The sequence below is a fragment of the Primulina eburnea genome, chromosome 1, assembly GCF_022965805.1.
Source record: "Primulina eburnea isolate SZY01 chromosome 1, ASM2296580v1, whole genome shotgun sequence".
Taxonomy (NCBI): Eukaryota; Viridiplantae; Streptophyta; class Magnoliopsida; order Lamiales; family Gesneriaceae; genus Primulina; species Primulina eburnea.
In genome coordinates, this window is record NC_133101.1 from 57,477,295 (window position 1) to 57,501,449 (window position 24,155).

General features: G+C 33.7%; 4 protein-coding genes across 4 annotated transcripts; 2 read left to right on the forward strand and 2 right to left on the reverse strand.

Annotated features, from left to right (window-relative positions):
• The first annotated feature begins 203 nt into the window (after positions 1-203).
• LOC140812954 (uncharacterized) lies at positions 204-1,326 on the forward strand. Its single transcript, XM_073171337.1, has one exon. The coding sequence runs from the start codon at positions 621-623 to the stop codon at positions 1,173-1,175; it is 555 nt and encodes a 184-aa protein (XP_073027438.1). The 5' UTR covers positions 204-620; the 3' UTR covers positions 1,176-1,326.
• Positions 1,327-4,163: 2,837 nt separating this feature from the next.
• LOC140833514 (phospholipase A1 PLIP2, chloroplastic-like) lies at positions 4,164-7,390 on the reverse strand. Its single transcript, XM_073197853.1, has 5 exons — positions 6,570-7,390; positions 5,696-6,229; positions 5,510-5,569; positions 4,928-5,344; positions 4,164-4,840 (listed from the first exon to the last, which is right to left on the reverse strand). Exons 1-5 carry the CDS (start codon positions 7,131-7,133, stop codon positions 4,313-4,315), a joined length of 2,103 nt encoding a protein of 700 aa, XP_073053954.1. The 5' UTR covers positions 7,134-7,390; the 3' UTR covers positions 4,164-4,312.
• A 2,442-nt stretch (positions 7,391-9,832) lies between these two features.
• On the reverse strand, positions 9,833-14,524 carry LOC140833525 (dnaJ protein ERDJ3B-like). Its single transcript, XM_073197860.1, has 10 exons — positions 14,275-14,524; positions 14,036-14,184; positions 13,773-13,905; positions 13,032-13,143; positions 12,595-12,711; positions 12,397-12,483; positions 11,511-11,570; positions 10,926-11,003; positions 10,439-10,510; positions 9,833-10,334 (listed from the first exon to the last, which is right to left on the reverse strand). The coding sequence occupies exons 1-10, from the start codon at positions 14,343-14,345 to the stop codon at positions 10,176-10,178; spliced, it is 1,038 nt and encodes a 345-aa protein (XP_073053961.1). The 5' UTR covers positions 14,346-14,524; the 3' UTR covers positions 9,833-10,175.
• A 6,811-nt stretch (positions 14,525-21,335) lies between these two features.
• Positions 21,336-22,970, forward strand: LOC140812959 (transcription factor MYB14-like). The gene is made up of 3 exons (XM_073171350.1): positions 21,336-21,491; positions 21,642-21,771; positions 22,047-22,970. The coding sequence occupies exons 1-3, from the start codon at positions 21,359-21,361 to the stop codon at positions 22,666-22,668; spliced, it is 885 nt and encodes a 294-aa protein (XP_073027451.1). The 5' UTR covers positions 21,336-21,358; the 3' UTR covers positions 22,669-22,970.
• Positions 22,971-24,155: the final 1,185 nt, after the last annotated feature.

The following is a 24,155-nucleotide window of genomic DNA, read 5'->3' on the forward strand; positions in this document are numbered from 1 at the left end:
CATTAAAATTTATTCAAAATAAGTCAAATAAAACTTAAAAATATCTATTTAAAAAGCATAAAAAATACAATTTTTTTTAAAAATAATAATAAAATCCTATTGTGGCATGCTGACCCGCCCCAAACCGCAATCCAAACAGGCTCAATTCGTTTGGCTCGCCTACAAATTGGTTGAGATTTCTCAATCCAGCCGTCTCATTTTTTAACGGGGTCGGCATACCCGGCTGTCCTAAACCAATTTGACAAACCTATACATACATATATATGTATATATGTTTAATGCGGGTGTTTCATTGAACGGTTCCTCTGGCATTGTGTATTTTATATTAGTTGGGGATGGTTGGTTTGACAGAGTCCATGGTTGGGACTCCATATTGCATTATACTAATTACTTAGTTAGATAACTGTGACATGTACTATATATTAGTACAACGTTTGACAACATCAAATAGAGGGTCTTTCATATATCCACCTTACCTAATATATTTGTAATTTGTTGTTACCTAGTCCACCATAAAAGTTGGAGCGGTTTAACCAACACCTTCCACACCACAGTACCAGTAGTAATATATTGCATGTTTTTATTCATCCGATAATCTCACATCAAACCAACCGCCACCCATGGGGAATTCCATCTCTCACTGGCAATCAGGCGGTGCCGCCGCCACCGGGAAGGTAATATTATCAGACGGTGCTGTGTTCAAGTACGACGAGCCAGTCACAGCTGCAGAACTCATGCTAGAGCACCCGCAGGAGGTTGTGGTTGAACTGATCAATGGGAAAAAGCCCACACCATTGGCAGCCGACGAAATCCTGGATAGGAAGAAGCTTTACGTCATGCTTCCAATCAAGAAAGGTAAGCAAACCACACTATCATACCAAGAAGCCAAAGAACTGCTAACCAAAACCAATTCTTTATTGAAATCCAAAGCCCTGTTATCTTTCACTGGGTTTCTTCCTATGTTTGTGAGAATTTGTCATCCCGTTCGGGAACACGGTTCCCCCGTGACAATGCATACAAAGGAGGACCGTAATTATTTCAGTGCTGTTTCTGAGTTGGAGGAGCGTCCAGAGTTTTTAAGCAGGCAAATATCCGGGAAAGGGTGGAAGCCGAGTTTGGATACTATAAACGAGAAGACTACCAAGGCTAAATCTATCCATTGGTTGCAGTTTTAATTATTAAACGTACTGTTTTCATTGATAATCACTTTTGGGAGAGCACATCATATGATCACTGTTATTATATTTCGATATCTTTGTACATTTATGTCATATAACATCATCCATGTGCGTGGTGTAATCTCTGAAATATGTTGAATATTGGCTTGTCATCCACCGTCCCCATTTTTGCAAAGATGTCGCCTCTGGACATTCCCGCATTTATCGTCCACCTAGAGGGCAACCAGGTAATCTGTATACATTATAGATCATCTGCATATCACATGTTCCACATTTTATAATAGAACTTCACGAAAAATCATTTATATTGGATTCAGACGAAGAAAATGACATCGATTTTGAGTTTGAATCTGATGCAGATGAAGTATTGGAGAAATACGGAAATGAACAAAAATATTTTAGAGATTTTAGGCTGTGCTTGAGTATTGGAGAAATACGGAAATGAACAAAAATATTTTAGAGATTTTAGGCTGTGCTTGAGTGGCCCCCGCTTATAGACAATGTAACAAAGCTCGATAGTGGTAAATGTGTGTCAACCTCGAATCAATAATCAATAATATTGGTAGCAGAAAAAGAGAAAACTAGAAAAATGTTGCAAGATAAAACTATTATCATGTATATAATATAATATTATGACATTTTTAGCCTTATAACTTGTTAATGTTTCTTTTTTATTCAATAACATATATTTCTTTTTAGTTCTAATTTCTTTCGCGCAAAATCACTAAGGGGGGTGTATTCAATCTAAACTTTTAATGACTTTTATGGAATTTTAAAATCTAGAGGTATTCAATCTAAACTTTTAATGACTCTATATATGTTTAGTGGTATTCAACATGGATTTTGGTAGAGTTTTAAAAAGTCATGTGGTATTCAAACTTGACTTTTTAAAACTCTACAAAAGTCAAGAGGTATCCAAAAAATCCATAGATTTTAAAGGATTCTTATTTTATTATTAATGTACAAACCTTGAAGCCTTATGTACAATTGCAGTAAATCTAAAATATTCTTCCACCTATACCAAAGATTTTGATGGACTTTCTTTTTTGAAAAATACGCTATCTCTCTTCTATCTCAAGCCATCTATAGGGTTCTCTCTCTCAAAAAAATTTCTTCTATTCAAAGGTATGATTGGTCAATCTTGAATTTATTATATTGCCAATATTTATGTGTAAAAATAGATGAATTGTTGTTTTTTTTTCTTGAATCATTATGATTATTGTATTTCATAAATTGTTCATTTTAATAAAATTTTATTATGAACTTATAAAAATATTGTTCATTAATATATTGAATTGACATAAAGAATTGAAATTTTGATTTCAATAAATTGGATAGTTCATTTGTCGTTTTTCACAAATTAAATTTATTTAACCTTTAAATAATAAGTAAAATTTATTTACATTTTCATAAATAAAAAAAAAATTAAAATTTAATAGGTTATACATGTCCAATAATTATTTAAAAAAAATTAATAAAAAAATAAATCACAATTATAAAAGTTTACAAAAGTTTACAAAAGTCTACAAAAATCTTGAAAAAAAGTCTATGAAATATGTTTTACAATTCCATGAGATTCTATAAAAGTCAATCAAAATCCATCAACTCCACAAAAGTCCACCTTTTAAAAATAGTCATTAAAAGTCATTAAAAGTTTAGATTGAAGACACCCCCCTAAATTAACCAAATATGCATTGTTTCTCTCATATATTAGTCATATAGTGAGAATAAAATATATATTTTACATTAAAATATATCTAACTAAAAAATAAAAGAAACAAAAAAAAAAATTTCCTTCCATTTTGTAATATTCAGTGTTGTTTTGTTTTATTTTCACAACTTTTTTATATTTATGTAATATAAGTTTATTTTCGACACATCAGAAGTAAGATAACATTAACATCAAATATAATAATATCCGATAAATCTAAATTATTGAATGAAAATCAAACATGAAAAATTAGATAACTAAAACCCAAATATTCTAATCTTACAATACTAAAACTTAATCTTACAATACTAAAACTTTAGCTTGTAGCAAAAAAAAAAAAAAAAAAAAAACTTACAATACTAAAACTTCAACATTTCTTATATAATATTATATTAGTATATTAAAATGCAGAAAATTTCTGGAAAAAATTGAAATAAAGAAGAGAGAGCGATCGTTTGGCTACTATTTTGACCTATACACGTACTGAGCGCATGGTCCTACCTGCTCCATGCACGTACGCAACATCTTCCTTTTTTTTTTTTTTTGTTTTTTGTTTCTTTAAAAAGAAATTTATATTATTGAATTTTAGATAAAATCACATATAACCTTATATTATACACTCATTTATATTTAATACGCAATATATTTTAACCATTCCGATTATCTTGTATACATTATAAAAATGGAGAAAGTAATGTATATTAATATCCATATATTAGAATTATTGTATCATTAAGAGTAAGTATCTTGTGAGACGGTCTCACGAATTTTTATCTGTGAGATTGATTAACACTACCGATATTCACAATAAAAAGTAATATTTTTAGGATAAAAAGTAATATTTTTTCATGAATGACCCAAATAATATATCCGTCTCACAAAATACGACTCGTGAGACCATCTCACACAAGTTTTTGTCCATCCTTAGATGATATTTTTTGTGGAACCATTTCCGATTTGTTTGCAATTGTTATGATTATAATAACACAAGAGTGCACACGAGCTAAGTCGACTTGATTTAAATTTGTAGACTTGAGATCGACTCGAACTCGATATTGCTGACGAACTACTCAAATAGAAACGATCAAAACTCAACTTGAGTGAATAGTCGAGCTATTTGAACTCGACTCAAGATCGGTCAAATCAAGATTTAATCATCTTTTTAATTAAGAAAACCATTTAATTAGCATGAAACTATCTAATTCCTTATTTATTTCATTTTTTGGAGTTCATATATAAATGTATAACATTTTTTTTAAAATAAAAACGTAGGATTAAAATTCAATTTAGAATATATTGTTCATCCAATATCATCAAGTATACATGCGTAACTCCATCCCCAGACAAAAACCAGGGAGCATTGAGTCTCTTTCTTCTTCTACACATAAACAACTGAATAAAGAATGATATACAAAAAATTCACCTATCTTTGGGTCGTGGGAAGCAATAGCACCACAAGCAAATGCATGTTCTTTGATCTCATCAGCGTACTGAATCGTTTCAAAGACTCTCTGCTGCTCTGTACGATGCCAGATATATTGAATTGAACTTGTCCTACCAAGTTAACCGACCTACTTATGATGATTCCAGCACTGATCCCGTGTCGAACCACGACCGGCCACAAGAATTTCCGCCGGTGCTCTCTCCTAGCTTTCTTCATTCGGCTAAGCTCTTGTCGAATAAAGTGTCGAATGGATTTCAGGTAAGAGTTCATATCGTGGTCTCTATGGATGGTTCCTTCCGAGCCATATGCGGAACGGTCACTTAATATCTCGAGAGGGTGTGGGGAGTTTAAGAACACTGCCTGTGCGGCGAAAATTTGCTTCTCTGCTTTACCAACACCTGTAAAAACATATAGACCACTGCCTGGAGGAAGAAGATCGTGGCTCGGAGAGAATTTTTCGTCTGGTTGAAGAATTAAAAAATCTCCCATTGGAGCATATAGCAGCTTCTGTGGATAATTAATGAGAAAAGGGTAAAGATTTTGACAAATTAATAGAGGATTGGCCTTACAGTAAGATGATAAATAAATACTTGCCTGTTCATTAAGACATGGATGATTGCGGAACTTCCCATTTACAGCCTTGAGAAGTTCGGCGACATGTTTTGGATAATGGCAAGAGAAAGCTCGGGGGACAATATCCCTGTGCATAGCGATTGAACGAACATGATTTCGAGGCAATCCAAGGTTGCGGAGAAGGCGGTCCCCTCCACACATGATCGACGGTGTCCCAAAAGTTATAACCGGGAGTAATGATGAACGAGGTGCTTCACCCCTTATCAGCAACATGAGATTTACAAGCAAAGATAAACTTCCGCCAAGAGAGTGACCCGTGAAACAGAGTTTAGCACAATCACCTCGAGATTCAATGTGAGCCCGAATTTCAGGCAACATCTGCTCGTATATGCCTTTCGCTGCCTCGTAAATACCTCTATGCACTATCACATCAAGTCCCTAAAGCAAAAGATGTGTTGAATTCATTTATTGTGCACACACCGTACAACCATATTAAAGAAGGAATAAACTACATCTAAAAAGCATTTTTTCAAGAATATATTTGACTCCAAAACCCAAAATCAGCAGTTGATGACACCTAAAAAACGGTAAATAAATTATCACCTCAAACTGAACGGGCTCAAAAAGCAAATTGGCCAGCCAAGAAGCCAGCGACTCAGATCCCTGTCAGCAATAAAACATTTGGAAGCTTTTTAGAAATCAAAGGGTCATCAAATCAATCATATCACGGAAAGCACACAGATTCTTTAAGTGGTATAAAATTTTCTGAACTTAGTCCAATTCTCCTACCTGAATGACAAAAAATCGAGTGGCACTCTGATCATCATCGCACGCAAACCACTCGCATGGCGATGAGCGAGTTGAATTCAAATCATCTGCCACAGCTTGCTTTACTTCTTCCTTTGCTGCAACAACCGCAGTCACCGAATCGGTGGTTGCAATTAACGAGGCCACGTCCTGATTGAATGCATCAACATCGACAGTTCCCGCTTTCATTTTTTCAACCAACTTTTCACTTGACACGGACTTGGAAGAATTGAATTGAAGAAAGCTCCTCGTATGAGAATGTAGATACGAAGCAGCAGAAGCAGCAATCTGATATGCAGCAGATACCCTTCTAAGGTTTCCATTTAGAATTGTGTCTACTCCTTCTGCCTGCTCGATTTCATTTCCACGTGCATCACGTGTTTCATCTGCTGCTTTCACTTTCTCTTGTCGGTCTTCAGATGGTACTCTATCTTTCTCAGCTTCCATTGCTTGCTCTTTTTTCTCAACAGATGAAGTCAAGAAACGCAATCCATGGTTCTTTAGGAGATTCTCAGGCTATGACACCATTCAAAAATCAAAGCAGAAAGATCACGCCATCAGGGAATAATCTCTACGCATTAAAATTGATCTGCCCACATCAGATTACTAAAGCCAGAACTTCGGAGTTACAAGCCAAGCCAACATTATCACAACAGTTCAATACACAGGTCTTAACATTTTTCAAGAAAAACCAAGATCTAAAGATAACTATAAATAAAGAATAAACTCAGAACTAAAATCCAAGTTTAGAGTCCAAATATAAACATCACATATCAAACAGATAACGATCTTTTTCGATGCCCTGTTGTTTCCCGAAAAAAAAAAGGAAAGAGTTAAATGTCAAGTGAAACCTTACCTTAATCTGAGGAATGGAATAAGCCAGGCTCCCTAAATAAGACATCTTAGCATATAATCTAGCTTCCGCCAGCGGCACCTTACGAAGCAGTTTCGTAAACGACTCTCTATCAAACTCAATCTTTTCATCGTTGTCAACAGCACATACATCACACCCTCCAGTCTCTTCCCCGCAGAATTCATCTCGGTTTTCATCATCTTTCTCCATCTTTCTTCCAATATCATAAACCCGATCCCCATATTTATCTTCCTCCCTGAAAAGAGACTTCACACGTAAAATCTTGAGAACCCAATTCTCATCCTGCTCTTCTGTACCCGCCTCATCGATTTCTTCATTTTCATCCACCGAAACGGCGTCGTCCACCGCGATTGCCGGCTCATACCGGTGTTTACCATAGGGCCAGAGAGATCTCAGCGGGTGCCGGAAAGTGAAAACCCACCCCGGATTCCTCCGAGGCGGCGCTGAAAAATACGGCTTCTCCAGGGGCACAGAGCTAAGTCGGTGTTCCCCATTTGGCGCAGCTGCCACTGCATGAATCCCGGCCTTCAAACACAAAACATCCATGTTTTTCCTTGTAATTGATTCAAATCACACTCTTTGAATGATCGTTTCCTCCTGTGTTCCAGGGAGAGATTGAGGAGGAGAAAATGATGTTTCTCAATTTGTGTTAGAAATCAGATAAAGCCGGTGAGCCAACTTGCTCCTGTATCCATTTTCCACCGGAGATGGTTGAGGATGGGAAGAGGAGCGTTGTGTTGTATCAGTTCAACCTTTAATCAAACGTTTTCATTTTCAACAATCTGAGGAAAGCCTTCTTAAGTCTCTTCCCCCCTTTGGTCACATTTTCTTTTAAAAACATGATATTATTTCACAAAATAATTATTATTGGACAAAAAGTTGTGTGAGATGGTCTCACGGGTCGTATTTTGTTTGAAGAATATTTTATTTGGGTCATCCATGAAAAATTATTACTTTTTATATTAAGAGTATTACTTTTTATTGTGAATATCGATAGGGTTAATCCGTCTAGTAGATAGCCCTGGTTCGGTACGGTATACCGATTTTTTTAATAATACCGTATACCGTACCGAAATTTTTCGATACCGAAAAATGAATACCAATACAGTACCGAAATTTCGGTATACCGTCCGTCATGTCAGTATAATGAAACTTCGGTATGACATAAATTACATACCGTTCTTATCAAAAAAAGTCTATACCGATTTTTTTTAAAAAAAATCGGTATAGTCGTTCTCCTCCTATGAAACTTCGGTATGACATAAATTACATACCGTCTATACCGATTTTTTTAAAAAATTGTTAATCTCATCACAATCACAATAAAATAATTTTATTATAATAATTTTTCGGTATTTCGGTATATACCGAATTACCGAACATTTCATAAACATATACCGATACCGAAAATTTATACCGTACCAAAATTTTTCGGTATACCGTTAATATCAATATATGCGGTATATTTCGATATGGTATGCACAGTATACTATTTTTTCCTAACCCTACTACATACAGATAAAGATTCATGAGATTGTCTAACAAGATATCTACTCTTATTATTGACGAGATTTAAGCATAAATCAAGACTTGTTTATTTCAAATAAAAAATAATTAATTTATCTAAATAAATTAAAAAAACTATTTATACGAGCAAAACTCGAATTTGAAACCAACAAATCTCATTGCCTCACCTTTAACCGTTCGGCTAAAGCCATCGGCATTTTGGTCACACTCACATTCCATTGAACCCTTTATTTTCCAAAAATCATTACTTATTTCTTTTTTCTAAAAAAAATTTCTCCGCAATTTTAATTCAACACGGTTTTTGGGAATAGTTTTGAAAATGATATTAGTCAATTTTTTTTTTTTATTTTAAATTATCATATGTTTAAAAATATTTATTACAAAATGACCTTCTAACACATTGGAAAAACAATCACCAAAACAAATGTTAAAAATATGTAAAATATATGTTCAAACAAGTCATTTTCTACAATTTCTTCGATTATTTTCTTTCCTTTTTCATGGCTTATTATTATTATCATCATTATTATTATATTGTTTAAGTTACAAGAGGGTTTGTTTGAAACTTGACGAGTAACGTTGGAAGACAAAAATGTTTAGATTTAGTAGAGCGAAGACAAAATAAATGAAATTCAAGTTTAGTAATAAAAGATGTCGGATTACTGATAAGTGAGATCTATATAATAATGAATAGACTAATTAGTATTTTAGATAAAAAGTTGAGATTGAGTTTATTGAAAAAAAAAAATTGAGGGAGATACGTCTAAGATGATATGAATACGTATAAAGACAATTAATAAAGAATTCAGTTAGGAGATGTCAGATCATTATTATAGAGTAGGTCTCTTGTGATGCGGTCTCACAAATTTTTATTTGTGAGACGAGTCAACTCTACCGATATTCACAATAAAAAGTAATACTCTTAGCATTAAAAGTAATATTTTTTTTTATGAATAAACCAAATAAGATATTCGTCTATAAAATACGATTTGTGAGACCGTCTCATACAAATTTTTATCTATGACGACTATATACATATTAATAAAGCGAACACATAAACAAAAAAAAAGTTGGATAAAAATAATTAAACATGAGATATATTTTTTAAATATAGACGAGGAGCACGACTACGTTGGTGGATTCGTATGGCCTATCCCCATTTATCTGCTAAAGAATCGTGTCTTGTTTTTGTTGTTGTAAGAGAGTTTGTTTCGAATCCGATACCTAATACAAAAATTGGTCATAACTAATTGTTGTTTTCGGGACAGAAGCTGGATTTGGTTATAGTTAGGAGAGTCGGTGGGGACAGGAATCCAGACCGAGGATATTGATTAAGGGTGGCGTAGCGTGGCGGGGAACTTTTGAAGGCTCTGATTTTGTCGGAATGCTGGCGTTTCCCTACAACGTGGTCAATTGAGAAGATTCTGATACTTTTTTCCCATAAAAAAATATATTATATTATTATTCTGATCCATTTGAAAAATCCCACAACAGAGATTATTTTTAATGGGATTCTTAAATTAATATTTGAGGGAAAAAAAGGTTTTTTTCTATACTCTTGGATCCTTGTATCTTTTAATGTCCTTGCTGCCTATATTTCTCAATTTCCCACATAGATAAAGTTTTTCATAGAATATTTTGATAATTTTTAAGATGAGCAAACTATACTACCAAACTAAAATTTAAAATACAGAATCAAATGAAAATTGCACATCATGTGAGCACAAAAAAGAGTGAGGTGTGGAGAGATTGTCCTATGTTCGCTGTATTCAGTTAATCATATTACATCAAAAGTCTTTCTTTCCACCCACTTTAACATGGAAATTTGGTAGTAGTTGGTAATTGATGGTCCACAAACAAAATAATACACAGGAAAAAATTCAAGGTTGGGTCCTCATTTCTGCTGGATCCCAGTGCTATTAATTGGCCCGTGCGGTCCAAAAAGCCAAGAGATGGAAGGTTGAACCTAAACATCCTACTATTTCAATTTGAACAAAATTGGCATAGAGTGGTGAACAGAATTTTAATTATGTAGTCACATTCATTGTGGTCCTCTGGTTCCTAACCAAGAATTTCCTTGATCTTTGTCTTTTGGTTCTCTGTCAATGAAGTGGGAAAAAGAACTTCAAACTTGACGTATAGATCGCCCTTCTTGTTGCTAAAGTGTAACGGCATCCCTTCGCCCTTAAACTTCCTTACTTCCTTAGGCGTCGTGATACCCTGATGGAGGAGAAAATATTCATGATAAATTCTCTTTTCGATACAGCAGTAATACAACATAGTTGGAGCTAATGCAAACTATAGCAATGTAAATTGGCACTCACCTTGGAGCTAACGTCCACTAAATGTTCATCGAGGTGTTTAATGGTTTTCTCAAAACCAACAAGTGCTTGCACCTGAATGTGAGAGGACATTAGAAAATGATAGTATGATTTTAAGAGCAGAAATTTTAAAAATACAGAATCCGCACGAGCTCACTGTTGCCAATCAAACAAGCTATCAATGATTAGCAGAGATTAGCAAAAGCTTGTTGAGTAAAAGAAAATCCATAATGTCTCCTGCCAAAACCTACTCAATGGATCTTCTTAAATGTTCAATTTGAAAAAAGCGGCATTTCAGAACCTTAAGATGGGTACAGCACACAATTGTTCTAAGTAACTCAACCAACCAAATAAACAAGCCTTCCAAAATGATTTGCGATGAAAATTATCTTGCAGCGGCAAAAATACCATGCCTCTACAAATTGTTGGGCAATAAAGTGAAGTTTTATGATGCAAAAGGAAGGTGTAGAATTGTCCAAAGCATCATTACCAAAGTAATGGTGACTGTTGTGTGTAGATCATTGCCTTCCCTTCTGAAGCGATCGTGGGGTGCTGTACGGATTCGAAACTGTCCAAACACGAATAAACAATCAAGAAAGTTAAATGGCTTGTCACCATCCTACAAACACGAGTTCAAGGATTCTAGTGGGTTGTGCCAAGACAATGAGATACAAAAAAAGCAGAATCAATAATAAGCCTTGTCTATTTCAAGTTTATACCATGAGAATACACAAAATGAGGAGAGGGGGAGATTTTGCACTTGTAGTGGGGAGAGATGAATAAAGTGGGAGTTAGTTACTTAGGCAAGGCAATTTTTCACGATTGGATGTTGATAGCACTGCTGGGTGAGAGAATTATATTCTGTCAGATTATTATTCTTGCTAAAGGGGGCCACCTCTATTGAAAAGAGAGGTCATTATCTTGTAAAACATCCCTCTTCATGGAAGATACATTTGTATTTTGTTATTGAGCTTTAATCCTATCTATGTCCTGTCCACACAACTTGTGTGTTTGATTTAGTGGTAGTAACACGACAACATTAAATTTATTGAAAACCATGGAAAAAGGACCAAACCTTGAGATCTCCAGCTTCACCATCAACTATTGGCTCCCCATCCTCATAAAACAGCACTTCCTGTGGAATAAACAGGAAATAGTTTTTTAAATTGAAATACCGACGGACTCAAAATGCAGTTGAGAGGATAACAAAGCATACCATAGAACAACAAATTTAAATATCTCAGAAAGTACCCTTTAAATAGGTCAGAATTCAGATGTATCACTAGACATCAATGGAAAAGACTTGTGCAAAGAAACAAGTACATAAAATGTAAATTACAATTCAGCTTCATATCTCAAGCACATGTAATGCAAATTTAGCAACTGCGGAACACATATATGCAAGATCATTTCATGGAGGAAATTCAATACGCGATTAGCACAACAAGTGGATATAAATCTGGGAGATCAGCCCCATAATGTTCGGAGGCAAACTCATTTTTATGGACAAAAACCAAAACAATAGTGGTTTAAATCATATGATATAACGGTGTAGCATTCTGAAATTGCATGTGTGCTGCCAGAATGCCGTGTTGTTAGGGACAGTTTTACCTTTAGGAAAGTGCCACTCCAAGTTTCCAACAGGAAAAAGGAATTCCTGGCTCATGGACATTTGTTGGACTCTTTTTGTATTAAATAATAACTGAATCTAATCCTAACTAATCATCAGACCCTATCTAAGCATCCAATGTCCACATAATTGGCTGGTAAAAAGTAGTGATGAAGATGAAATGGCTCAAGCAAATGAAAGAAAGGTATCCAAAATAACAGTATGTGGCTGGTTAGGATATACTGATGCAGTAAGAACTTGGCATCTGCTCAAAAAGACGGTAGTCATTGCCTGAGGCCCTGAATGAAAACAAGCACCAACTGTATCTGAACAGGGATGGTGGCAGACTTACTTGCCCATCCTGCATTCCTTTCTCAATATCCACTGTGATAAAATCACCTTCTCTTTCATACTTCACATTTGGGCATTGTTCACAGACCTGGAATGCAATAAGCAATTTAGATAGATGTAACATAAAAGAAACCAGTGGCATGAAAAGTCCAGCTGCCGCCACACGATATTCAAAGATATTTCATAGGAAACAACATGCCTGCTCCGTCATCTGCTGGAACATCCCCGGACCAATTTGCTTGTGATAAACCTCATTTCTACAGTTGCAGCGTCTCTTCCCTGGGGCTGGTTTTAGCACATTTTTCACTCTCCAAACCTGATGATTTTCACATTTGACAATGGTTATTGACAATGGTATTCCAGTATGAAAGTAAAACATGTTCATTAAAGTACGATGAATTTTTATGTAGTGAGCAAAGCATTGGAAAAACCAAATCCAATAGTGAAAGTCACACAGACTGGATGCAACAAGTCAATGAAAGAACATATTTTTAATGAAATAATTATATTTGTTTGTATGCCTAAAAATATTGTTTGTCCCAGCACTTTCCAGAATCATTTTTTTTTTCAATTTTTATAATCAAGGAATTCAATCTATGGGATTGTCTATGAGCCTACTTGTTTCGAATAAAGTACCTTCATGGTGCCCCCCATGTACAGATCTTCAAGTGTTGCATCCAAATCGACAATCACATCATCTCCTTTCACAATCTTCTCCTCCTCTTCAGTGGGACCTCCACCAAAAAAACTTTTAACATATTTCTTTGTCAGCAACAATACATATTGACTTATGGCTGGATTTTGAATTTCACAATCAACAAAAAATGCCACTAAATTTGGGAGAAATATGACAAATGAGACACTAAATGAAACTACCAGCGATCTAATAAGCAATCTATATCACAATAATTGACAATATTCAACACCCCAATAATGCAAGAAATATTTTGATTAAGCTATGAAAAGTACTGAGGGAACATGGATGCCAATGTAGTTGCTGCCTCAGAAAATTTCTGCAAATAGGTGCACTACTATGGTGATCTCAAATTCCAAATTCTTGATTTGAAGAAACCCACTAACCCGGTTTGTTGGAATCCACTGGCTAACAGCAGAATTCTTGCATGCACTTTTTTGCAAAATAGAGCCCATAAATGGCCCCCTTTGCAGATTCCAAAGCAATATATAAGTATAGAAAGCATCAAACGCATATTAAATTTTCAGTATATCTCTTCCATAAAATCCACAGACTTACAAATCATCACAACAAAATCAAACGCACAAATTTAGCATCATATGAAGATTATCATTTCAATTGGCAAAACATTTCTGCGAGCACAACGATGCAGTAGCGGGTAATGTATAGCCGAAGGAACTTACGAGCTAAAAATATCTTGAATATTCATTCCTCCTCCTCCACCTCTACCACCACTAGCAGCATGCTGTTTGAGACCTTCTTCGCCATATCTATCATATATACCTCTTTTTTCACCATCAGATAGTACCTCATAAGCTACAAAAAGCCAACCATTTCAATCCAACTAATAAAATCTTAGAGAGAGCCACGTCAAACTATATGATATTAATTTCTAAGCTTATCCCACAAAGAATATGGACAAATAACACAAGAAATCGAATAATACCATTATTGATTTCAGCGAATTTCTTGTTTGCCTCTTCGTTTCCTTGATTTTTATCAGGGTGATATTTCAAGGCAAGCTTTCTGTAAGCACGCTTTATTTGCTCGTCCGACGCGCCTTTGGGAACTTGGAGAATGTCATAATAACTCTTCCTGCAAAAAAAAAAATCCCAGATAAATTAAGATACATTGAATCAATACCATCGCACCAAAAATTATTAATTTACAAATACTACTACTCACGCGGCAATGACGATCAGATGGCAGGATAAAAAGCAGAAGAGGAGCAATAATTTTGATCTTGGATGCGCCATATCGCTCTGGCACAAAGATCAAAACTATCACTACGAAAATTAGGTCTTGAAATCGGAAACCAAAGGAAATCAAATCAACAGCCTGTGTAGAACTGCAATGGCTACTCAATATCTGTGCACGTATGAGTGCGAATTTGGGTATGCGAACGGTGGAGGGCGGATCGAAATGCGAATTTTTCATAGTTGCGTCACGCTGGACACATGCAACGTGTTCTTTTGGGAACTGACCAATCAGAGAGCCCTCAAACATGTTTCATCCAATCAACGTCCGCCACGTTTCAAATCACCCCGAGTTTGGCGGGTACGGGTTCTCTTTCCTGTTATTAGACGCTTATTGTGATTATAATTTAGGGGTGATGTAATATCCGAAAATTATATATTGTATATCATATCGAAAATTATATCGATATTTTTTGATACAGTAAAAATTTATGTGAGACGATCTCACGGGTCGTATTTGTGAGACATATATCTTATTTGGGTTATCCATGAATAAATATTATTTTTTATACTAAGAGCACTACTTTTTATTGTGAATATGAGTAGGGTTGACCCGTCTCACAGATTAAAATCCGTTAGACGGTTTCACATGAGACTCACTCTTTTGATACATAGGATTAGCATATTGATTACATTAAAATTGTATGTATACTGATATTTCGATACAGTATTGATATATTTTGTTTTTATATCGAAAAAACATCACATTTTTCTATTTTTATAAATTTATTGTTTTAAAATATTATATCTTTTAAAACTTTTATATATTTTTTCGATATTTAGATATTTTGATATATATAAAAATTTTCAAATTACATATTGTTATCGTACCCAAAAATTCGATATTATTATCGTATCATATCGAAATCTTCGGTATACCAAAAACTCAGTATTTTTCTCATCCCTAATTATAATTAAGACAAAAATGCTACAAAGAAAACAAAGTAAGAACACAAAAAACATATTTTTATCAATGGTAAAATCAAATAGAAGTGATTTATAAATTTTTTTCCGACTTTTTACGTGAATATGTTCTATATATTCAAAAAAATATTTTAATATAACCGATAACTTAATTAAACAAGTGTTCAAAGATTATATCAAATCCTTAAAAAAAAAATTGATGATTTGTATTTCATCTGATATCAAAATCTGAAGTGTGAGATGAGATCTCAAGTTCGTAACTCGATTATAATAATTTTCGCTCAAGAAAATACCCAAGCTATTGGCCAATAATTAAAATTTATAATTTGATAGGGTTGGCTTAGTGCCACAGCTTGGTTACAATTTTTTGGTTTTATTAGGGTGGCTAACATATATAATTAATTAATTCAATTAAATCTCAGATATATTAATGATTGAGTAGGTCTTTTGTGAGACGGTCTCACGAATTTTTATCTTCGAGACGGGTTAACCCTACCGATATTCACAATAAAAAAATAATTAATTTATAAGAAACTTTGATGTAAAAATAATCCAGTTTTACTAAAATTAAATTTTAAGGAGTAATAAATTGTTGGTTCGAAATAAATTAATTAATTTTAAATAAATAGAATGTCAAAATTTCCATTACTCTTCCATAAATAATTCTAGTAGCCAATATTATCTTTAAAACACTATTTCCTTATGAGTAATTTTTTAAAAAAGATATAATTTTGTACATAATTTTTTTAAATTTCGTTTAAAAATATTGTATTTTGTCAAAGTTAATTTTTTTAATATATATACTTTATTCAACTTTAATAATTTAAATGTGAGAATAATTTTTGAATTAAATTGATTTGTTCATATCCCTATCCCTACATATTAAATGTCTACCCTATTTATTTTAAGGCAACGTAAATAAAAACAACTATAGAAATTAGAGAACATAATAGAATATTGGCGCACATACAGATCTTATGATGCCATTGTTTTTTTTAGACAAAAACTTGTGTGAGACGGTCTCACGGGTCATATTCGTGAGACGGATCTCTTATTTGGGTCAACCATGAAAAAGTATTACTTTTTATGCTAAGAGTATTATTTTTTATTGTGAATATGGGTAGGGTTGACCCGTCTCACGGATTATGATCCGTGAGACGGTCTCACATGAGACTCACTCTTTCATAATCCGTGAGACGGTCTCACATGAGACTCACTCTTTTTTTTATATGATTGGTCAAAGAGATCTTCCGAAAATACAAGTCGGTAGTTAGGATTTATTTTGAATTTGTGAATCCGGCTCGAAGAATGCAGACATACACTGTAGCAGTTGGAGAGTTCGGCTAGATATAAAATCCAGAGCGACTTGACTTCTTGCAAGCAAGTTAGAAACCCGTAAATACATAATAACCTCTTGTAAAATCTTAAAAAAAAACTAGTAACATCTTGTGAAAAATAAAAGACCCCCCTATATTTTTAAAATAAATACCCTTAGACCCATTATAAAAAAATTAATATGATTCTAACCCACTTTTTTGCATACAAAATAATTTTTCAACATATTTTCTACATATAATTCAAATTTTAATTAGTAAAAATGAACATAAATCATGTTTTTTTCTATTTTATTTATTTAGTCAAGTTGCAGTGAATTAATTTTTTTTTCATTTTGTTGTGTCATATTGCAAAAAAAAAAAAAAAAAATTATATTTTGTAAAACAATTTTAGTATGATTTTAATGAAAATTTCCATACATCAAACACATAAAATGTAAATACATATTGTCGGAAGTTTAAAAAGCGTGTACATCTAAAATTATGAAGTTGAGATTATTTAATTTTCTTTTAGAAAAACGTAGGGGGTTAACTCACATAAATCTCAATCAAATGAACAAAGATTTTCAGTACTACTCAACTACTCAAACTGCTTTTGACAAGCCATATTTTAGAGTGTTGTGTTAACGGTTGAATTTAAGGATTTATACAACTAGGGTTTGATTTTTTACGGAGTTTTTACTTTGATTTTTATGCATTTGATAAGTTCAAAACTGAAGTGGTTACAAGTTGTTGTAACTGAAGTGGTTAAATAAATACTCAATGTTTAAATACTTTTTTTGAAAAATTTCAAAATTTTGAACACCATTTGACCGTTCGTAACTGATTACTGTACATGAAGGATCTAATGCCGAGCACCTTGAGGTGCTTCAAACAAAATATTCTCCAAGAGCTGCAATAGTTCGTGTTCTAAGAATTTTTACACCGATGAATTAGATCAAGTTTGGTATAGAACCAAACGAAAAACACTTGAAATAATCATTCGTTAAGAAATACTGATATATTTGTATATCTTGTGTTACTGAATAGTCAAAAGACTAGATTATTTTTGCATTGATTAGTTCAATTATGGTGAAAACTGAACCAATGGATGCTCTAACTAATTAAATCAGTTTGAAAATGATAGTTAAAAAGTTAAGTACACAAGATATGTTTATGGATGTTCGGAGACTTCAACTGCTTCTACGTCACGTCACCCCTTCTACCACCTCGGGTAGGATTCACTAGAAGATTTTGATCTATACAACAACTTGTTCAAACTCACCCAGCTTAGGACTTACCTACTGCCTTAACTGAACTTCTAGACTAGACTGAAAGCAGCACCTTTCAGTCAACACTTCTTTAACGTCTATGTGAGAAAGACTACATACACAAGTTTATTGTCTTTTTGCAAGATTGTATTTGAGTGGTGGTGAGTGTTGTGTGTGAGAACTGATCTCTGAAAACTATCCGAAAAGTGTTCTCACACACTGAGAAGAATAGACTTCTAATCTAAGCTGATAACACATTGAAGTGTTCCCTCACAACTGAGTTGAATGCTTCTTTCTTAAGCTGATATGACTCTGATGCGCGCCCTTTTGTATTTGTGTTATGTTCTATATGTTTGAGTCTTCACTGGTCTTTTATTTATAAGCGGGAAGATTGATCGTACAGTGAGACTAAATAATTGTATTTGTTGCATTTGAATTTGTTCGTCGAGATCTGCGTTGTACTCCTCGACAATCTTTCTGGAACATTTTTGTCTTTAAGTTTTGATGCAACGTTCATTATTGTATTGACTGGACAAATGTTTTGTACCTTTGCGCACAACTGGATTCCACTTAAATCAGCTTGTCTTCATCTGCAACTGATTGCTCCAAAATGATGTTCTGAACTGGTAAGTTGAACTGGTCTTCAGTTGGGCTGGTGAAATCAGTTGACTCGTCATTTGAACTGATTTCACTCTTGTTCAGTTGAACTGATCTTCAGTTGGGTTCTTCATCAGTTGAACACTTCTTCAGCTGGTCGAGCTTCCGAGGTTATTCTGCTGAACCACCTATCAACTGAACAATCAGTTGAACTCTTTTACGATACATCAGTTGAAGTGGTTCAGTTTTGTAGATCAGTTGATGCTCTCAGTTGGCGTCTTCGACAGCTTCAGTTTTACCTTGCTTAACTGATCAGTTAGAAGCCTGATCAGTTCCTAGCTACCTGTACACTAAAGTAAATTATTAGAAACAAAAATAACAAGTTTTGTTAACATCAAAATTAAGATTGCGAACATGAGATGTTCCAACAGTACATTAGGTGATGTGGCTGGTCAAAACATATTGGATAAGATCAAGTTTCCACAAACTCTAGCTGGTTCAGCTAGACATGTATACCAGCTTGACTGACTATTTTACTAGCTTGACATTATATTTTACCAGCATAACACAATGACTTTCTAGCTTTCAAGTCTTTCAGTATGCTTGGTCCGAGAATGTAACATTGATTTTTAAATGATAGCAATGACACTGATATTGTCATAAAAGAATGGAGATTCAACGCACATGATACCATAATCTCTGAGTTGTTGTTGAATCCAAAGCAAATGGCACAACAACTACCAACATCCAGGTACACAATCTCAACAGTTTATGTGGCAATCGAGGTTTGATTCTAACTAAGTCAAGATATCAGTCTATCTCCAATAAATTGACATGATGCACTGGTGCTTTTTCTGTCAATCTTGTTGCTTGAATCGTAAGCATTTGAATATCCAACTAGATTAAAACTTAAGTTTTTAGGATACCAAAGACCCATGTTAACAAAGTCTTTAAGATATTTAAGAATGCGTTTAACTGCTATGCAATGAGATTGCTTAGGGTTTCCGTGAAATCCAGCGCACAATAGACAATAATCATGATGTTTGTTCGACTAGAAATTAAGTATAACAATAACCTAATTAAGCATCAATACATAGCTACCTCAACTTGTGTTCCATCTTCATCTTTGTATGGCTTGGTTGATCTCATTGGGGTAGAGTCAACTGGACAGCTTTCCATGCCAAACTTCTTAAGCAATTTCTTGTTGTACTTGGCCTGATTGATGAAGATTCATTTGTCGAGGTTCTTGAATTGCAGTCCGATATTCTCATCTCAAACTTATCGTGTTAACTTGGAAAATTTCTCACAAAAATTGGATTTGTAAATCCAAATATGATATCATCAGTTTGATCTAGCTCTTTGTAAACTTAATATGCACTACAACAAAAACGGTAAACTAAAACAAATTTTATCCGTTCTCGTAGATCATTTAAAGCTATTGTAATTGACTGTGTTGTTGAAAGTGCGTTCAACGACAACGGCTTAAAACCGTTGTCTATATTGCGACAGTTTTTGCTAGTTACCGAAGGTTTATAATATATCGTCGCTACAATTAGCGACGGTTTTTGACTAAGACGTCGCTAATTAGCGACGGTTTAAGTTATACTGTCGCTACAATTAGCAACGGTTGTTGACTAAGCAATCGCTAAATAGCGACAATTTTTGGTTTAGAAAAACACCTTCACTAATTAGTGATGGTTTAGACATAATCTGTCGCTAATATTTTAAGTAAAATAAAAAAAATTACTTTTATAATTTAGTAAATCTAACAAAAAAACTTACAATCTTTCTAAGTAATAATATTCATGGTCTTAACTAACACTTAGAAATTTACCAAGAATTGAAGCGAAAAACTTACCATAAATCGAAACTAAAATCGTATAAGAGAGAAAAATTTATCGTAGACGTGGAAGTTATGGACCGAAAATGCGAGTATTTATAGACAATTTGCGACGATTTTTGGTAAAATCGTCGCTATTTGCGACGATTGTTTATTAAACTGTTGTTTGTTAATTAAACTGTCGCTATTAGTTACGGTTAAGCAAATAACGACAGTTTTTGTTTAAACCGTCGCTAATTTAAAAATTGCGACGGTTTTAATAAAAATTTCGCAATTTTAAATTAACGACGATTTTAATAAAACTGTCGCAATATTAAATTAGCGACGGTTCAAAAACCATCGCTAATTTGTTTAAACCGTCGCTATTTTAACAACATTTCACTAAAACCGTTGTTGTTTCTACGAAAAAAACGCTAATCCATAACGGTTCACTAAATTAAAATCGTTGTCGTTTCTCCGAAAAAACACGCTAATTCACCACACTAATCCACAACGGTTTTCTTCAACTACATATTTTCTTGTAGTGATGGTACCGAAACTGCTAAATGGTCTATCGAATCAGTGCACACACATGTGATAACATATTAAACACCAACATATGAATAATTTGCAAATGGTCAAATATCTTATTATTTATATTATGCATGCAAAATACACCGTAAAATATGCTGTAGATCCCTTGTACACCAAAACTAGTTACAATTTTAAAGAAAAATAATATAACTTAATTATGTTTCTTATCGAAATACTTTGTTGTTTTCGTGATTCGTCGTTATTCGTCGCTCTAAAATTAGGATTCAAGAGGGAACTTTAATTAGTTAATATCAACTCCAATTACTATAATGACTTCTATCATGTATAGGAAGGCTAATTATCAAACATCCACAGTTTAAATTAATTAATTAATCAATTAATTAATGAAAGGAGGCTGCATTTGCAGCTAGGTGGGGCAAAGCAAGTTGTAGAGAATTAATGGAGCTGCCTCTATAAATATGCACATTTAGGACGTACATTGAGTCTAGTTTTTGTGTTTTCGCACGTTGGATTTGCGAAAAAATAAAAATAAATATGGGAAGAACTCCATGCTGCGAGAAATTAGGTCTGAGAAGAGGAAGATGGACCGCAGAAGAAGATGAAATACTTAGAAACTATATTCATCATAATGGAGAAGGCTCCTGGAGATCATTGCCCAAGAATGCGGGTATATATATATACATATACATATACATATATATATATATATATATATATATGTATGTATGTATGTACTGATTTGATTAAATTATATATGATAAGTTACATATATTAATTTGATTGATTTTCTGTTTGCTAAATATATATAATTTATAAGGTTTACTTAGATGCGGGAAGAGTTGCAGACTGCGGTGGATAAATTACTTGAGATCCGACCTGAAGCGAGGCAATTTTTCATCTGAGGAAGAAGATATAATCATCAATCTCCATGCATCACTGGGCAATAGGCCAGTCTTTATTTCTTACTAATGTTATATTTTTAAAAAAGTACATAATATATTTTATTTTGAATATAAATTTATCTAGCGATTTGATATAGGAAGAATTCGGAGAAATACGTATATTTTGTGTATAAAAAATAATGAAAAAAGCTTTTGTGTTCTTTTTATTTATATAACAAGCACGTGTAATTATGTTAAATTTAATTTAAAGTTGGCTTTCGACTTTATTTACGTTAATAATTGCTAGCAACTACTTAATTAATGAATGGGTTGACATTTAGGTGGTGTTTGATAGCGGGTCAGTTGCCGGGCAGGACCGATAATGAGATCAAGAATTACTGGAACTCTCGTTTAAGCAGAAAAATACACAGCACTTCCCCACAGCCCAATCCTCAGGTGGCTCCCCCGCCCCCAGTGAAGCTGCCTCGGAAGCGGGCATCCGTCAAGAATACCCGAAAAAATATAGCTGATGGTAATGATACCACACCATCTGATCGTGCTACCAATACAGAAGATACGGATACGAATAGCGGAGCCAGCACGGAAATTACAGAGAAATATTCCACAGGATCAATGGATAGTGGTCAGATTTCATGCGAGATGAAGGACGATGTCACGAAACATGAGGACAGTTTGATGATGATCGGTACGTCGGATCGAGCAGATGAAACATTGGCGGAGGATAATGATGACAGAGAGAAATTAATGGAGATGAAGAAGGAAACCCCAAAAAGGGAACCACGTGATTTTGATTGTGTGGGGATAAATGGTGGAGATGTTGGATGGGAGGGATCGATATCGTGGGGAGAAGATGAGAACATATTGTCGCACTGGCTCTCGGATATTGACAACGTAAACGGTGTCGAGAAACATAAGCAGATGATGGCCTGGCTCTTGTCTTAAATTGAAGCCTGCATATATAGTTAACTGCACCGACTCGATGATCCAGGAAGTAAGAGTGCATGATGCTTATTACTTTGAAACTTGCACCACTACTGGTTCACAAATTATCAATGGATAATAGCCCTTTTCGTATGAATAGTTTGCTTCGAATCAATTCTATTTGAATCGAAAATATTCTAGAAATGGCAGAGGTATTTCGAATTGTTTGTTGTCATGGACAAAGTCGAGAAAAGCTTATGAAATTATTCCAATGTTGAACTTTATAAAAAGAGGGATTATAAACAAAATCTCTTTAGAAATAAGATCTTTTGTCTCATGGTATCCTGCCCAAGTCTCTTACAAAACTTTCATTACTGGATTAGACATATATTTCACATGTTCCTAGCGATTGACATGACATCATGATCAAATTATCATGCCATGTCTCGATAAGAATCTACAATGCATCAGTACATCATTATTGGCGATCCTTTATTCCGACATCATCTAGGATTTTGTGAAAGAATATTTTGGCTTATTTAAAGCTATATTTGTGTTTGTGGAAATTATAGAGTAAATCCGAGATTAGATTGGAAAGCTATTTAGGTTGTATTTGAATTGAAAATTTTGTATGGATTTGATTTCAATTCCAAATATCAAATTCATTGTATGCATTTGGCTCAAAATTAGAACTAATGATTTGAAATAACTTGTTTTTCCAAGCATTTTTTTCTTTTTGGCTTCAAAATCAAATTCAATATCCAATAGTGGCTGGATTTACGTGAAGTGGCTTGATATCATAATGGTTTTATGTCTTTCATATGATACATATGCCCGATGAATTTTAAATCCATCGTTATTATAAATGATGGATTTCAAGTTTTTCGGCAGCTTGTTTGGATGAACCAAATTCAAGTAAAGTTTAAATCTTTTTTGTATCAAGTTAAGTAATCCTAATAATAATTGTGACCGATTTTTTATTAAATCAAATATTTTCGTCCAAATTAAATAATTCAATCCAATTACAACCCAAAAGAAATTCAAAATATAAGCATGGGAACTTCCATGTATCAAATTAAAATACTACCAACGATCCCTAGATAAATTGTAAAATGTAAGATTCAAAAAATCAAATAAATCATGAATTATAAAAGTTGGTAAAATTTGGTGATCTTTAATGCCATTTCAGTGAGTCCAAATAAACAAATTTAAAACTCTAGCCCCCAAAACTTATATCAATAAAATAATATAAAAATAAAGACACGCACACACACACACATATATATATATACATATATAACCAAAACTTGTGTGAGACGGTCTCACGAGTCGTATTTAGGAGACGAATTTTTTATTTGGGTCATCCATTAAAAAATATTACTTTTTATGCTAAGAATATTGCTTTTTATTGTGAATATCAGTAGAGTTGACATGTCTCACATATTAAGATCCATGTTACGGTCTCACATGAGATCCACTATATATATATATATATATATATATATATA

What these genes read in the sequence shown, in the direction of transcription:
- LOC140812954 (XM_073171337.1), top strand. Translation starts at nt 621, where the DNA reads ATGGGGAATTCCATCTCTCACTGGCAATCAGGCGGTGCCGCCGCCACC.
- LOC140833525 (XM_073197860.1), bottom strand. Translation starts at nt 14,345, where the DNA reads ATGGCGCATCCAAGATCAAAATTATTGCTCCTCTTCTGCTTTTTATCC. An exon ending in CATCTGATCGTCATTGCCGC is followed by an intron (nt 14,185 to 14,274) that starts GTGAGTAGTAGT and finishes TTTTTTTTGCAG; the next exon opens with GAAGAGTTATTATGACATTC. An exon ending in ACATGGGGGGCACCATGAAG is followed by an intron (nt 12,712 to 13,031) that starts GTACTTTATTCG and finishes GAAAATCATCAG; the next exon opens with GTTTGGAGAGTGAAAAATGT.
- LOC140833514 (XM_073197853.1), bottom strand. Translation starts at nt 7,133, where the DNA reads ATGGATGTTTTGTGTTTGAAGGCCGGGATTCATGCAGTGGCAGCTGCG. An exon ending in TTGAGCCCGTTCAGTTTGAG is followed by an intron (nt 5,345 to 5,509) that starts GTGATAATTTAT and finishes CTTTTGCTTTAG; the next exon opens with GGACTTGATGTGATAGTGCA. An exon ending in ATCCATGTCTTAATGAACAG is followed by an intron (nt 4,841 to 4,927) that starts GCAAGTATTTAT and finishes AATTATCCACAG; the next exon opens with AAGCTGCTATATGCTCCAAT.
- LOC140812959 (XM_073171350.1), top strand. Translation starts at nt 21,359, where the DNA reads ATGGGAAGAACTCCATGCTGCGAGAAATTAGGTCTGAGAAGAGGAAGA. An exon ending in ATCATTGCCCAAGAATGCGG is followed by an intron (nt 21,492 to 21,641) that starts GTATATATATAT and finishes ATAATTTATAAG; the next exon opens with GTTTACTTAGATGCGGGAAG. An exon ending in CATGCATCACTGGGCAATAG is followed by an intron (nt 21,772 to 22,046) that starts GCCAGTCTTTAT and finishes GTTGACATTTAG; the next exon opens with GTGGTGTTTGATAGCGGGTC.